Here is a 16003-nt window from a genome sequence, read left to right on the forward strand (position 1 = left end):
CAATTACATTTCCAAATGTAAGTTTCCAACAGAATTTATTACAGAACAATGACAGACAGGCTACCCGCCTTCTCGATTCTTTTCATGAACACACAAAACAATTTTCAGGTAGTTCATGCGAGTTACAACTGCAGCAGCCATCTGTACATTTGTTCAGCGTTCATGTTTTTAATAAAGTCTTTATGTAGAAATGCACAAAGACCTTCTTAAATGTAAAATCAATCTACCTGTTTGGTGTCATTCTCCTTGACAGTGAACCATTAGCAACATCATTTAAACAAACAAGACTCTATCTAGTCTCTCAGCAGTCAATGGGCATGGCAGGTCACCCACAACAGTAGCAGTAATAATAACAATGTAACCAGAAAGACATCAAGCTTATATTCAAGACATGTTCAATTTACTGCAAGAGAAACAACAAATGCACCACAACGAATTACACACAGAGGACAGAAAGAGTCTGTGCTTCTCAAAGATCTCCTGGAGCAGCCACTGAGCAGCATGGTTCATGAAAATCAGAAACCAAATGTAGAAAATATTAAATACAAAAAAAAATAACTGTGATAAAATACTATAATTGGTAGAAATAAGGAAGATAAAGTCTTGGCTTGTAGAGTCATGACATATAAAGCATAAATACAAAGTAAAGCCTTAGTATTTGTAGCCTAACATACATAACATATACATTGGAATGTATTAAATATTATTGTACCATGAGAAAAATAAGGAGAGAACAAAACTAAATTAGCATTACTCTGAATCAACACTGCCATCATTACTGTATTCTAACTATCGGCAGTCAGAACAACATAATTAATCTCAAAACTTATTTTCAAAGACTCTACATAAAAAGCGCTGTAACAGGGTTAGGAATCTGTTTTTAACTTTCCCCTTTAGAAATAAGGAACTCAATATCAATCAACATTAACATATTAAATGACTCATAAAACATGATGTAAACATTCAGTCATTGGATGAAAAGCACCGGATTGCTATTTTGTGCAAATGGTTTAAAGGCTGACTGATTTAAATAAAAAAATCGGTCAAAATTATAAAGCAACTTAAAAAGTAGTGTTACGTTTCTAAAGGAACATAAAAACTCTGTGTGTGTTGTTAGAGTTCCATGTAGGACTTTTATTTTTATCAAAGCTGAAACTCATGTTAGTGCCAGTAACGTACAAGGAGAGCACCAGATTGCAGAGGTTTTCCCTCAGGGTGTGAAAAGTTGAAGGAAAGAAAGCACTTGTTGGTTGTTAAGGTGGAAATGAGGAGTCTGTTCCAGTAAAGGCAGAGAGGTGAAAACGGGAGAGTTCAGAAACTTCCACAGAAAACAACACTGACGCCCAGTCATCCGATACCTGCAAAGACAGCACAAAGGGACCTTAGATAGCCAGAAATACTTTGTCCATTTCAGCAAAGAGCCACGTTTGGAACTGAGTCCACATCATGAACATTTCTTTTTAAAGCACCAGGAAAGCTCAAAGGTGTAGAAAAAAGGTCACAATCTAGGTTCACTGTCTGTTGTCAGAGGGACAGACATCAAAAGTCCCAACGGAAGAACTACAGACTCACATTTAAACGACCGTTTGTTTTACTGGTCTGGGAGAGTGTGGAAAATGTTCTCTGTCTTCGTTCCTTCCTTAGTATTGCAGTGGTGCTGCAAACCGTTCTACTCAAAGTTTGTGTTTTATATATCTGAGAAGAGGACTGTATATATACACACATGCACCTGCCTGGCTGAACAATCCTTGGACAGAGAAAACACTGAGTTATCCGAGGACAGAGATCACTGCTTCTGAAGACTGACCAGACAAAGTAAAGGCTCACCTGGAGCCTACTTGTGGCTCTGATGGGCATGTTGCTGCTGAGGCGGCTGTTGTCGGAGGGAGTGGTGACGGGGACTAGATGCTGCCCCACCTCCTCTTATGGCTGGTCTCATGGACAGTGAGGAGGACACATACTGATGGTGCTGATGTCCAGCTCTGACTGGCTTAGCTGTGTGGAGAGAACAGCACCAGGTGTCTCACAATTCTTAAAACGTGACCCTTACCATATTCAGCCATCAAAGAGCAGCATGTCTACTGTGTAGTCTGTAATCTCACCAATCTGAGCAGCGGGCCCTCTCCTGGAGACGTTCTTGGAGCGGACCGCCTCTTTGATGCGATCTACTTCCTGTTGGTACCGCTTGCGATCTCTCACAGCTGACTCTTTAGTGTTCCTCAGTGCAGTTTCCAGAGCTTTGACTCGCTCCGCTGTGGCTCGCAGACGCTTCTCCAGTTTGGGCAGCTCACAGCGAAGGTCTGCATTATCCCGAACCAGCTGGACAACAAAAAGGTGGAACAGCCAGTTTCCCTGTGTTCTCTCTAAGCTAAGGCCAATGCTGTCAACTGCAGATCTGGAGATGATTATCCATGCTTTTATTTTATCAGTTAGATTACTGCAATTCACTTTTTACTTGTTTTAACAAATGTGGTGTTATGAGATGGTGTTTTTGATCTGTGTTTTGGGAACACAGTGGTCCCTTGCTATAAGGCTGTTCACCTTTCACGGATTTGTTTTAGTGCAATTTTGCAAGCTGGCTGGGAGTTGACACCTGCATCTTGTCTCATCTCCTGACTGATTATGCTGCGATTCCCTTTACTAAACTGACTCCTCCCTCAATTAACTCTTCCCCTCACTGCGTTGGTAGATTCTGGTTCAGATGATAACTTTATTGACTGAATTAGCCTCTCAAATTACCTTCCCAATGAGCCATTAGCTGCTCCCAAAGTTGTCAATGCCTTAGATGGTAGATTACTAGCCCCTGTAACTCACCTGGCTCCTGCCTGGTAACCATCCTGAGAAGCTTTCCCTCCTAGTCATCACCTCTGCTGCCTATCCCGTCATTCTGGGTCTACCCTGGCTTAATTATTATAACATCTACAAATAGCTCAGTATGCTGCAGCAACAGTGAATTAATCATCTCAAACCTTTGACTGACCTCTAAACGGGTCATGAGCACTGGACTACTTAGACAAAATATAATCAACATATTTTTCCAAAGAAAATGTAGAAAGTAAGCGGCACTGTTACTCCGTACAGGAGTGTTTCTGAATCCAGTAACTGTGTTGAGGACCGATATGAAAGTAGCCCTGTAATTGAAGGGAATCTGAAGAATTCCAGGTGACAGTAGAGCGGGTGGGTGGGGCTTAGAGACCAGGTGGGTATTTGCCTCTGCAGCGTAATCACTGACCTGTTTGTGGACCTTGCTGAGCTGCTCCAGGTTATTTTCTAAGAAAATGATCCTCTGTCTTTGAGCCAGACTGCCACCGGCCTCATCACTGTCATTCTCCGAACTCTGTTTCCAACAGAAAATAACACATTGATGAGGACTCTGTCATCCAGGTCTTCTTCATTCAGTAGGTTGGAGCATCTGGACTTGTAGAGTCCTCTTGAAGACGCTTCTCTGCTCCTCCAAGCAAGAAAAACAATGGACTGTCCACCTGTCCCCCCACCAGCCCCCTGTGGTCTCATAGTGGTTAGACACAGCAGACACAGTCAGTCAGACCAGCACAGGTCAGTTGGAGACATTTAGAACTATTGTTTTAGAGTCTCACACAGACCACCCATTGAGCTCCTCCACCACATATAAACCATGTTCCCCCACCATACAGTTAGAGCTGATGGAGGAGCAGAGAAACATCTTCAAGAGGACTTCAAGGAAGTCTAAAAGAGAAAATAAGTTCTGATATACAGGTTCATCCATGGCACACAAACAAAAAGAAATCCCCCTCTGGTGCACATATCAGCTGACTACTGTTTGGGCTTGGCTAATGGAATTCTATATATGAGTTTTATTCCCTTATTCTGGGTTCTACTTCCATTTTCTCCAAAACTACATGATATCACTGATGACTAACAATGATGTCTCTGAGCATTTACTGAACCAACTGGATGATGTTGGTGATTTTCACACTTGTTTAAGATATAGAATAGAAATCTGGGTTCCTCTGATATTGTCCACATCACAGTTAAATTCACTAAAATGATTGCATGCTTTGTCTTACATTCTTCAATCGAGCGCTGATGTCATGGACGAAGACTTTACGAAGGTTGTTCAGTGTTTGCAGCTCTTTGACCTGTTGGATAAAGGAGAACTCGGCTTATCTTGGGTCTGTCATTGCTGCCTATGGGAATAAAGTGTAAAAAACCCTGTACCACAGTCTCCTCTAAACCCTTCAGGTCCTCTTTGGCTTGTTCTCTCTTCTCATTCAGGAATCTGAAACACACAAGATGTGACTGAATTGATAGATCATTGGCTTTAAAGTGAGGCACAAGTACAGTCTGTTTCTTAGTTTGTAAATGTGAGAACGGGTTCTGGGGAGCCCTTACAGCAGTTTCTGGAGTCTCTGGTCTTTTTTCTGATCCTCAGCTCTCACTTTGTCAAAGTCAGACAGAAGCTTTTTCTTCTCCAGCTGAAGAGCCTGAGTCACACTATAACAAGAAAAAGAATTACTTGTGTGTAATGAATCTTTGACAAAAGTGTAACAAAAAAACAATCATCAAGATCCTACTCTTTGAGTTGGTCAACTTCTCTTTGTTTCTGCTCGATCTCATCCCTGAGCCGACTCAGATGTTTCTGATGAACCTCTCTGTGGTTCTCCATCTGCTCCTCCAGTGTTCTCTACTCAACACAAAGCACACCACCAACTTACCTACGGCAGGACTGCTTCAGTTCTTTAACTGAAGAAAGAGCTTTAAATCAGAAGCGGTCCCATCAGGATCTGTGTGTATGTTGCATTCTTTGTGTGTAATGAAGAAGTGTCTTTAAGTGGGGTAAAAGCAATAAACACATCTTCTCATATTTCATGCCCTCTGAGGACTAAGAGACTCTGAGCAGCTGCTTTACCTTCATCTCAACAGCATCCTTCAGTCTGCTCATGTGTTCTTTCTCTTTGTCCATTACCGTCAGCTCCTGCATTTGACCTGAACACACACATTTACATAGTGGATTTGAATTTTGACAATAACAGACAGTTGTCAGTTGATGTGATGTCTTACCTTGGGCCTGGAGTTTGGCAATCTCCTCCATTAGAGAGTCCTGACTCTCCTCCAGTTGTCGCTTCTTCTGCTCCATCTTCTGCAAGTCCTCAGTCAGAGAGGCCAGCTTTGCCTGGAGCTTCACAAACCAAAAAACAACAATAACAGCTTGTTTAGATAAAAGGTGCAATGTGCATCATTGGGGAGAAGGTTGAAGCCGTTTCTTCCACAGGGCTGAAAAACATCCATACATGCTCAGACTCAAAGCTGCAGAACCCGCTGCCTTGTACCTGTGAGACGAGCAGCTGGCAGGAGCCGAGTTCCTTCTCATTGCCCTCCATTCTGCAGGTGTTCTCCGTCAGGCTGACCTCTAGCTGTTTGCTACGGTTCAGCAGTGATTTGACCTCAGATTTCATTTTACTGATGTAGAGACGAGCTGTGGTAAACTCCTCCTCCATCACTCCGCTCATCTCTGTCATCTGAGCAAAGATGGACTGGGTCAGTAAACAGGGAGATACACAGAGATAATGACAAAGCTAAAATGTCACAAGTAAAGACTGACTGAAGGTTCAAAGGTCAGTCTGACCTCTGAGCATTCAACTGCACTATATTTGAAAATGATAGAACGTGCTGACACAAATTTACTGCAAGTATTCAGACTGATTACACCAATCTTTCATACCTCAGATAATTCACATGTACAATACTGTCCAAATGGAATGTCTGCATTAATATCAATACCACAGATGCGGTCAGCATTTTAGGAGCCGAGAGAAAGGGAACCTTACTATTTTGAGCTCAGTGGTCCCCAGAACGCTGCCAATGTCACTAAGGTCTCTGAGCAGCAGACTGATGATCTCTGCTGACCTCTTCTTGTGATGAGAGCTGAGCTCCTGCAGTGTGGACAGCTCCCTCTGAACCACCTCGAGACTGGCCTGAAATACAGGACGAAGCTGTTGTTCCAAACTTTCCTCTTATGCAGACACACTGACATATTGACCTTCCTCTGTGCGTATGTACTGACAGATTTGTGTGCGAGCTCCTCGTTCAGCTGTTCGTTGCAGCGATTTTTGTTTTCCACCTCATTGCTCTTGTGGTCATAGTTGACGGCCAGCTCCTCAAGCGCCTGAAGCACCTCCTTCACCTCGTCTTTTGCTGAATCATTGTCCTTCTGCAGTCGAGATACCTCCTCCTGCAGCCGGTCACAGTCCTGGCGGCCGGATGCCAGCAGCTGGATGTTGTGATAAGGGATTAGATAACCAGTGACAGACTGATGATTGAATGATCAGAGCAGAGTCGATAACACTCACCTCATCCTGCTCCATCAACTGCTGCTTGAGTTTCTCTGACGTCTGACTGTGCTGATTGATCTCATCGTCCTAAAAGATAAAACAGCACTCAATCCATGGTTCATATTTAAAGATGTCATCAACGAGTGAGATTCACCTTGTCATCCAGCTGCTGATACAGGTCAGTGATGAGTGTCTCATATTGTGTCTTCTCCTCTTCTGACAGAGGGACAGGGGGCGGGGCCAAACTGTCGATCAGTGTTGTCGTCTCACTGCTGCTCTTCTTGGTTCTGCTGCTCAGCTGCTCCTCCACAGGTACAGCCTCACCTGGAAACGTTAGGAAAAGGTTCAGCCAACAACCCAGAGAGCTAGTTCTGTTCTCTGTGTTCCATTTAAGTAAACACACAGGTTACTGTATGATCCTCTGAGGTTCCATATAAAACCACATGTATACAGCATGTATACAGCATGGCATGATACAATCAGGATTTGACTTGTTAGGCTTTGTGTCTAAGGGTTTTAATGAACCCTGACCATGATAAAACATATATCAAGTTTCCTGTGATCAGCTGCTGGCTCTAAGACCACCATCATTCGTGGTCGGAGAGACGCCCCAAATATCGGAGGAGCCGAGGAGGAGACGACGTAGATGCAAGGCAGGAGTTAAAGGGCGGATGAAGAAGCGGCGTTATAAACCCTGTGTCCCCACGATCATCACAGGGAACGTTGGGTTTCTGGAGAACAAGATGGATGAGCTAGAGCTGGAGAGGTTCATCTTCACCTCAAAGAGAAAGGACACACCTTTGAGGACAACAATGTTCACAGACAGAGGACAGATGGTTCGAAAGACGAGTCAAGGAAGCATCTATGTCCTTCTGCCTTCAACACCATCCAGCCCAGACTGTTGAGGGTTAAGTTAGAGAAGCCACATGTGGAGCTTCCCTTGTCTCGTGGATTGAGGACTACCTGACAGGCCGACCACAGTTTGTGAGACTGCAGAGCTGTGTCTGACACCCTGACCAGCAACACTGGGGCTCCTCAAGGAGCTGTGCTGTCCCCCTTTCTATTCACACAACTGACACCTGACTTTTGTCAGGTGGTGTGGAGAGAGTCACCTGCAGCTGAACGTGGCCAAGACAAAGGAGATGGTGGTGGACTCATTGACAGTAAAAACTATGGACAGAGCTTCCGTGACGTCACCCGTTTGTTTCTGAAGAGCCGTTCTGAGGCTCGATGGGAGGTTCCAGGACGTTGATGACCGCCGCCATGTTGGCAGCGTCACGTCCGCCAAAACTCCAAATATGGACAAAAAGGGGGAGCACGAGCGGGGTTTAGGGGGGCGGGCGATCGTGGAAGCAGGAAACTCACGCTGTGATACGTCAACCGTCTGTCACTCAAGCGGCAACGCCCATAATTATGCGTAATTTTAAGTCAGAATACCATTGAAACGAGTGAGTTGTAAAAAAATTCACCCCCCCCTACAATTGACACTAGAAGAGAACCTATCATCTGAGACCAGAGTGGTTTTTTGTACCAGGCTGTAAACATGTTCTTTTCTGCTGTGAAGTCGGCCATTTTAACATGGGAGTCTATGGGAAATTACTCGCTTTTGGAGCCAGCCCCCAGTGGTTGCGGCGTGAATTACAAGTTTTGACACTTACGCATTGGCTTCAACTTTGAGCCCTGAAGGCTGCCGCTTGGGTGGACTACAGCAGGGAAAGCCCCGCCCTCCCAGTCTGTATCAGTGGGAAGGATGTGGACATCTTACAAGTAAAGTAAACCTTGAAAAATTACAGAATAATCAATTGGGTGCCAGAAAAGATTCAGCTAGTCACTTCTGAGATAATGAGGGTCCCCTCAAACAAATTAAAAAACTGCAGGACTCAGGAATGCTGTGATCAATTTTGAGGTATTATTATTTTGTATTCATGCAGATTAATTCCAAGAGGAACTTTCAGACTAAGGGAGAGTCCATGAGTAATTAAATACAATGAAAACATCAACATGGACCAGGAGGGTTAATTTTCATAAATTATGGCCATTAAAAAAGAAAGATCCAGCAGTGTCTTTCAGAACAGAATCCAAACTGAGGTTCTGAGGAAGTTCAGGGAGATCACAGAGGGGAGATCAGGTGCCACACAAAGCTTTGTCCCACATGCGATGAGAAGCCACCGCCACTCCTGCACATCCACTGTATTATTTCTTTCCTTCCAAAGAACAATCAGGGTTCCTGTGCTGTTGAGCCACACTGCTGAGGTGATCCGTGGTTTTTGCTGGTTCAGGCCTCCTCTCCTCATGCACTCTGCTGCCACACACCCACAGGTGCACCCAGTTCCTCATTATCTCTGCTCCTCAGCCTGTCTCCTTGACCACACCCTCCTTCAGCTCAGAAGGAGCAGTCCTGCTACAGGACAAACTCATTAATGTTGCTGCTTTTAAACCTGCCAGCCAGGAGGTGGTGAGGGACAGAGTGCTGGCTAAACTGCTGTCATCATGGACAACCCCTCCACCCTCTCCACAGCACTGTGGACAGACTGAGAAGCAGCTTCAGCCACAGGCTCCTGCTGCCGCTGCTGAGGACCGGTACAGGAAGTCCTTCCTGCCGTCCGCCTTAGCTGCACTTCAAATGTTACATTAACTGTGTGTTTCATTTTGAGCTGATACTAGGTGTGTGTATGTACAGAAGAGTTTTTCTGTTATATGTTATCTTTATTGGTCTCTGATATGCTGCTATGTATTTTTTCCTTAGGGATTAATAAAGCAATCATTCTTAATCTTAATCCTAAATATGAACTCCAAAGACATGTCATCACACTGTTGGTCATATCCATCCAATCCATGTCAGTGAAGTGGTTCTTACCTTTCCGCCACCGTTTCAGCTCGTTCTCCAGTTTCTGCATCATGATGTGCAGACTCCTGTTCTTCTCTTTCTCCTTCTCATACTTCTTCTTCCATTCCTCAGCAGTCAGCTCCAGGTTCACAGACACCGTGTTCTTTATTGTTTTAGCTCTGAAACACAGCAAAGCACACGATGCGGCTGTAAAATCCAATGGTTGTTGTTCAGCATGTCAGTGCTGATCACAGTGGACTCTGCTTTGTTGTTTAGTTGTTTATGAATCAGCCCAGATATTTATACATATTGCATCCCATATGAAAATATATATTTATAAAGTTACACCGAATCAGTGGATTTAGGTGTCTAAGCTTTGTTAAAACCATTAAAGATTCTAAAACACATAAAACCCATTGTCTGTAAACCATTGTCAGTACACACAGTTCATCACTGCATCCACAGGCGTCCACAGTCAAACACTGTGCTGCTTAATGAACAGATGATGGAGCACAGCAGCACTCAGTTCTTTAATGATCCTGCTGCATCAGACTCAAAGAAAGAAAGAAAAATATCTACAGTCATGGCCACTAGTTTTGGCAGTGGCACAAATTTTTTAACAATGGCTACCTCCAAAGAAACCTTTGCAGCCGTCATTGCTTTTCATCAGTGGCCTCACATGCCAGGAAAGTGATGCTAAGAATATTGCACCTGAAAGAACTATTTACTGGATCATCAGGAGAGAGGTCCAACCGCTGTAAGGAAGGCTTCAGGAGGCCAAGACTGTCCAGCAGGTGCCAGGACCGCTTTCTTCTGAGGACTCAGCTACAGAATTGTGTAGCCACCAGTACAGAGCTTGTTCAGGAGTGGCAACAAGCAGGTGTGAGTGCATCTGCACGCACAGTGAGGCCAAGACTCTTCGACAATGGTCTGGTGTCAAGGAGGGCAGCAGAGAAGCTGCCCTATCAAGGACAGACTGAGATTCTGCAGAGTGTACACGGACTGGAGAGCAGAGGACTGGTCCAAAGTCATTTTTTCTGATGAAGCTCCCTTCAGACTTTGGGACGGCTGGGGGATCAGATGTTCGGAGAAGAACAGGAGAACGATACCATGTGTCCTGTGTTGTGCCAACAGTGAAACATCCTGAACCTGCATGTGTGGGGCTGCTTCTCATCATGGGACTGGGCTCACTCAAAAATACTGCCTCGAATAAAGAATGGTACCAAAAGGTCCTGCAACAGCAGCTTCTGCCAATAATCCAGGAGCGGTTTGTGGAGATCTGTGTTTCAGCATGATGGACCTTGTCAGCAGGCAGTGTGAGAACCAAGAGGCTTGGAGAGCCTGCCACAACACACCGCAGAGGTTTTAAAGAAAAAACACTGTAAATACTGACTCTTTGTGCTAATTTGATGTATTTGGCATAAACATCTTTGAAAGTTATGGAATTCTTATAATTCTTCAATCTACCATGGAAACATGTAGAAATAATCACAAGCAGCTGAAGCAGGGAAGTTTGTAAAATGTGACATTTGTGCCACTGCCAAAACGTTTGGCCATGACTGTACACCTCTCAGTTTCAATATGTGATATGTGGTCTTTGAGGGTTTTCCTGTAAGAACAGATTCTATATCATGACACACCATCACACACCTCAAACAGTGAGAAACACATAAAGCAAGAACTACAGCGCTGCTCATAAGTTCAAGAAATATCAGTATTTCTGCATAAATTCTGACCCAAAACATCACCCGGGCTTGGATCTCTTCAGAGACGGTTGTATGACAGCAACAGCTGTTTGTATGAGGTCCTCAGAAATATCCTTTGTGTCGTTATACACAAACATGTGATCATTCTGTTTAAATCAATCAGGACACTCACTGACATCTTTGCAGCACATATCCAAATAATATAATAATAATATTATATTATTCTATACAATATACATATTATATTATATATTATCATAATATTTGTAAAATATATGAGGTCAGCTGTTCAATAATGTTCAGCTTACTGTACACACATCGTGGATGACTTTCTCAGCTGAAACCTTTGAGTGTGTTCCTCAGCAGTACCTCTGTCCAAACATGAGTGTGGACTTGGTCTCAGCCTCATTGTAAGCAGATGGAGAGCAGCAGATGATGATGGTGGTTCGACAGTTTCCTCCCAGAGAATCCTGGAGTATTCGGGTCATCTTACTGTCTCTGTACGGAACGTGCGTTTTCTACAAACAGGCCATGATGTTAGCACCATGTTAGCGACAGTAACCTGAAGCATAAGGAGGAGAAGACTTACCGATCCTTCACTCAGAGCAGCAATGACATTCCCAAGAGCAGACAGAGACTTGTTGATGTTTTTGGCTTCATCCAACACAGAGCCTTCTGCTCCCGTCTTACTCACCTGAACAAGACAAACCACCTTCCATCAACGAGGCAGAGCAAGCAACATACACAGAGTGGACAACAGACAGACCCATGATGGCAGGAGGAGTGCTGTATGTTTTATGGTAACAGGGGAAAGTCTACATAACTTTTCTGTGTGTTCAGTTATCGTCACATATGCAGCTTTCTGGATCTTATTTGGATTCACGATGAGACAAACAATGCCAGAGCAGAAACATAGTTCCTCTTCACTAGTGTCCAGCCTCACACAAAAACTGTTCTGGGAATAATTCACAGTGTGTGAAGATGTGACAGACGATGAGCCTAACCTTCTCACTGCCTGCCAGGTCGACCAGATAAAGTTTCCCTGACAGCTTCAGTTCCGTCTCCACGTTCTCCTGCTTGATGTTGATCAGAAAAATACTGTGACTTCGAGAGCTGTGCTCATTCATGTCTGCAGGGAGAACACAGGAATTCAAATACATATCATCAGCGGCCTCACTTCAACATCATGATCACTAGTACTCTTCGTAGTATCAATACTATAATCTGTAGTATAATCTGTAGTATAATCTGAGGTATAATCTGCAGTATAATCTGCAGTATAATCTGAGGTATAATCTGTAGTATAATCTGTGGTATAATCTGTAGTATAATCTGTAGTATAATCTGAGGTATAATCTGTAGTATAATCTGTAGTATAATCTGAGGTATAATCTGTAGTATAATCTGTAGTATAATCTGTAGTATAATCTGAGGTATAATCTGTAGTATAATCTGCAGTATAATCTGTAGTATAATCTGCAGTATAATCTGTAGTATAATCTGAGGTATAATCTGTAGTATAATCTGAGGTATAATCTGTAGTATCTGCAGTGGAGACTCACTGGTGACGGCGACATGCCTGTTAGCTTTCCCCTCATCGATGACGTCCATCACCTCCTCAGGACTGGAGACAAACCGCTCTGTGCAGCCCTGACATCAAACACAGCATCAGTGCTACCCTGCAGTGCTGATCACACAAACACTTTGTCAACGTGTGGTGTAAGTACCTTCACAAAGGGAACACGGTTTTTGTCCTCATGAACAGCCAGGTTTGTCTTTGACACTGAAACATGAAACCATCAGTCAGCAGATGTTTAATAACACAAATATACATTCAATGAACATTTGTCTCACCATCCAGCAGGTCTCTGATTTTATCCAGATAGATTTCAAAATAGGAGACCTGCAGGCAGAGGTTCACACAGACATGGTTCATCAGTGCACCGCAGCACCGTGAAGCTCATCAGAGCAAATCCAGGCAGCAACAAACGGCATAAATGTGAGCACTGTTAATACTTGGCAGGTAATGTTTGCACTGTGTTCATGGAACACACGCTCAAAGCTTCAAGTTATGTGTGTAAATCCACAGGTGGGTCCCTGAATGCATCACTGGTTTCTGAAGATCTAGACTTGGTTGGACTGTGTTCCTCTTGACAGAAGCAATCAGAACTGAATGCCAGTCAACAACAAAGTTGATCATTACATCATCACCTTGATGTGAAACTCCAGGTTCTCGTCCATGGAATAGATGTGGTTGAAGATGTCTGTAGCAATACGAGGGATGATACCCATCACATGAGGGTCGTGCAGGTTCCCCTAAAAACAACAAAAAGCCTTAGAAACACCAAAGACGCAGAAAAAGAAACAAGGACAAAAGACCGACCTCCATTGTGTGAGTCTTTCCGGAGGACGTCTGCCCGTAAGCAAAGATGGTCCCGTTATATCCACCCAACACATCTGCAACACAACACAAACATCTGCAACACAACACAAACATCTGAAGGACACACACAGTTAGACATGGACGACCTCTGACCTCGGACAATCTGCTTGGCACAAGTGTCGTACACCTGGACCTGTTCAGTGTTTGGAGGGAGCACTCTGTCAAACACATATGGCTTCCCCTGAAAGACAGGAAACACACCGTCAACATGAAACCCCCTCATGTCACAGCACCACAGTCAGCAGGTGGAGAGCAGCGGTCCCCGCCCGCCTCGGCTGTGAAGGACTGAAAAACAAACAGAAGAATGAGGAGACATATGGAGAAACAACAGGGTGGAGCAGATCCTGCTGCAACAACCCTGCGCTCCGTCTGTTTGTGTCAATGCTGAGCTCCACACATTTATCACACGCACACATCCGTGCCAAGCAACAGTGTGCGTCTCTCTCTGGACGGTGACACAATCATCCAAATAAGAAACTTAACTCTTTGACATTACACTGAGGCAGTTTTATCAGCTCACAGACAGACAGCAGCCCTCCGCACCACTAAATGTCAGCATCCACACAAACAGGTACACACAGTCCTGCAGCATCACAAAGAAGGACACACTAAAGGTTTCAGCCGTCTGACCACACGCTCCCACATAAATTATAAACAACAACTGTGTCTGAGCAGGATGTGAGTTTCAGTCTGATCATGAATCTATTACAGTAACATGCCTGTCGCCATGGTGACTACATCCCACTGGGAGATGACTGGACAGACTGAACCAATCAGACTGAGGAAAGATGATTGCTACTGAGCAGTGCAAGTCACACAATCACACACAGACACACAATCACACACACACAGACCCACAATCACACACACACACAGACACACAATCACACACACACACACACAGAATCACACACACACACAGACACACACAGACACACACACAGACACTCACACACACACACACACAGACACACACAGACACTCACAGACACACACTCACACACACACACACACACACACACAGACACACAATCACACACACACACAGACACACAATCACACACAGACACACAATCACACACACACACAGACACACAATCACACACAGACACACACACACACACAGACACACAATCACACACACACAGACACACAATCACACACAGACACACACACACACAGACACACACACACACACACACACACACACACACACACACACAGACACACAGACACACTACATTATTCAAGGTGGACCCTGCTGTGTTTTTCACAGACCCCTCCGGCCCAAACGCTGTATATTGACCCTGTGCTGTCACATGACCTGTTGGCCTTCAGCTGCTGCTGTCATGGAGACAGGATATAATGATATAATAAGGAGGAGAGACAATGAATACGTTAATTAACCAGCAAAGCTTCATCCAAAAGAAGAAAAACTACAATATGAATTGATCAGGATCAATGATCAGGACCCAGTCATTGAAAGGATCATGACTGGATTTATCTGTTGTGATGCAGGTTTGTGTGGAAGGAGCTCGTGTTTGTTTATTGAACAAAAACGATTCCTCAGCCACAAACAAACTGCCTCGTTCTGATTATTGTTTATTGTGAGTCTCGTTCTCATTATTGTGAGTCTCGGTCTCATTATTGTGAGTCTCGTTCTCATTATTGTGAGTCTCGTTCTCATTATTGTTTATTGTGAGTCTCGTTCTCATTATTGTTTATTGTGAGTCTCGTTCTGTTTATTGTGAGTCTCGTTCTGTTTATTGTGAGTCTCGTTCTCATTATTGTTTATTGTGAGTCTCGTTCTGTTTATTGTGAGTCTCGTTCTCATTATTGTTTATTGTGAGTCTCGTTCTGTTTTTTCTGCATCGTTTCAGTCAAACCTGAACTATGGAGCCGTCATGTGACCTCCATCATTAGACCATCTTCTTGGTCTTTATGATGCAGCTGTTTCAGGGTTTAGAGTAAATGTTCTTTATTGTAGAAATATTCTCCGTGTTTCGCTCTGAAAGCAGACAGTTACTGCCCTGCTTATTTCCGCGTGTCTTCATCTAAACATGATTTTCTCTGTGGTGATCAATAAAGACAAAAACAATCGACGTGATGAAAATCAGAATAAACACAGGCTGCGCCTCTGTCAGCCGGCAGAAGCCTCAGGTCGTTTCTATTGTTGCGGCCGCGCAGGGTGTGTACTCCTGCACACGGACGGCCGGCAGCCCACCCACCCACGGACGGCCGGCAGCCCACCCACCCACGGACGGCCGGCAGCCCACCCACCCACGGACGGCCGGCATCCCACCCACCCCACCCCACCCACCCCACGGACGGCCGGCAACCCACCCACGGACGGCCGGCAGCCCACCCACCCCACGGACGGCCGGCAGCCCACTTACCGCCACCACCACTGAGTCCTCTCCGTTGAATTTCGGGATGAATTTGTCTCCGCGGCTTCGCTCCGCGTCGTTCAGCGGCCTGAAGCGACACATCACCTTCACCCCGCACACCCCGCACTCCGCCGCCTCCATCACGCTCACACAGAGAAAACGCGTTCCCAGCAGAGTGCACGCCGAGCTGAGCAGAGGAGAGCCCGCAGAGCTGTCTGCTGAACGGTCCGGTACAGCTCCGCTAAGGCTGATCTCCGGTCCGTGTCTTTCCGGCAGGATGCTGACGGACAGAATGCGCGCACCTCGCACAGGTCCAGCGCTGCACCGCG

At 44.8% G+C, this 16003-nt stretch overlaps 1 protein-coding gene across 1 annotated transcript; it reads right to left on the bottom strand.

Annotated features, from left to right (window-relative positions):
- Positions 1 to 36: 36 nt before the first annotated feature.
- LOC114426126 (kinesin heavy chain-like) lies at positions 37 to 15898 on the bottom strand. The gene is made up of 26 exons (XM_028393310.1): positions 15684 to 15898; positions 13381 to 13468; positions 13228 to 13301; positions 13056 to 13160; positions 12699 to 12747; positions 12572 to 12627; positions 12407 to 12494; positions 11849 to 11973; positions 11434 to 11538; positions 11214 to 11362; positions 9169 to 9317; positions 6466 to 6635; positions 6330 to 6398; positions 6044 to 6250; positions 5808 to 5954; positions 5310 to 5498; positions 5041 to 5158; positions 4889 to 4965; positions 4554 to 4663; positions 4372 to 4473; positions 4198 to 4258; positions 4047 to 4118; positions 3233 to 3337; positions 2103 to 2319; positions 1828 to 1995; positions 37 to 1358 (listed from the first exon to the last, which is right to left on the bottom strand). Exons 1-25 carry the CDS (start codon positions 15813 to 15815, stop codon positions 1835 to 1837), a joined length of 2925 nt encoding a protein of 974 aa, XP_028249111.1. The 5' UTR covers positions 15816 to 15898; the 3' UTR covers positions 37 to 1358; positions 1828 to 1834.
- Positions 15899 to 16003: the final 105 nt, after the last annotated feature.

The sequence above is a fragment of the Parambassis ranga genome, chromosome 21 (assembly GCF_900634625.1).
Source record: "Parambassis ranga chromosome 21, fParRan2.1, whole genome shotgun sequence".
Classification (NCBI taxonomy): Eukaryota; Metazoa; Chordata; class Actinopteri; family Ambassidae; genus Parambassis; species Parambassis ranga.

Bases quoted from the DNA above. Each gene is read 5' to 3' on its own strand.
- LOC114426126 (XM_028393310.1), bottom strand. From the start codon at position 15,815: ATGGAGGCGGCGGAGTGCGGGGTGTGCGGGGTGAAGGTGATGTGTCGC. The intron at 9,318-11,213 runs GTACTGCTGAGG...GCTGTGTTTCAG, and splicing joins ACACTCATGTTTGGACAGAG to AGCTAAAACAATAAAGAACA. The intron at 4,966-5,040 runs GTAAGACATCAC...GTGTGTGTTCAG, and splicing joins TGCCAAACTCCAGGCCCAAG to GTCAAATGCAGGAGCTGACG.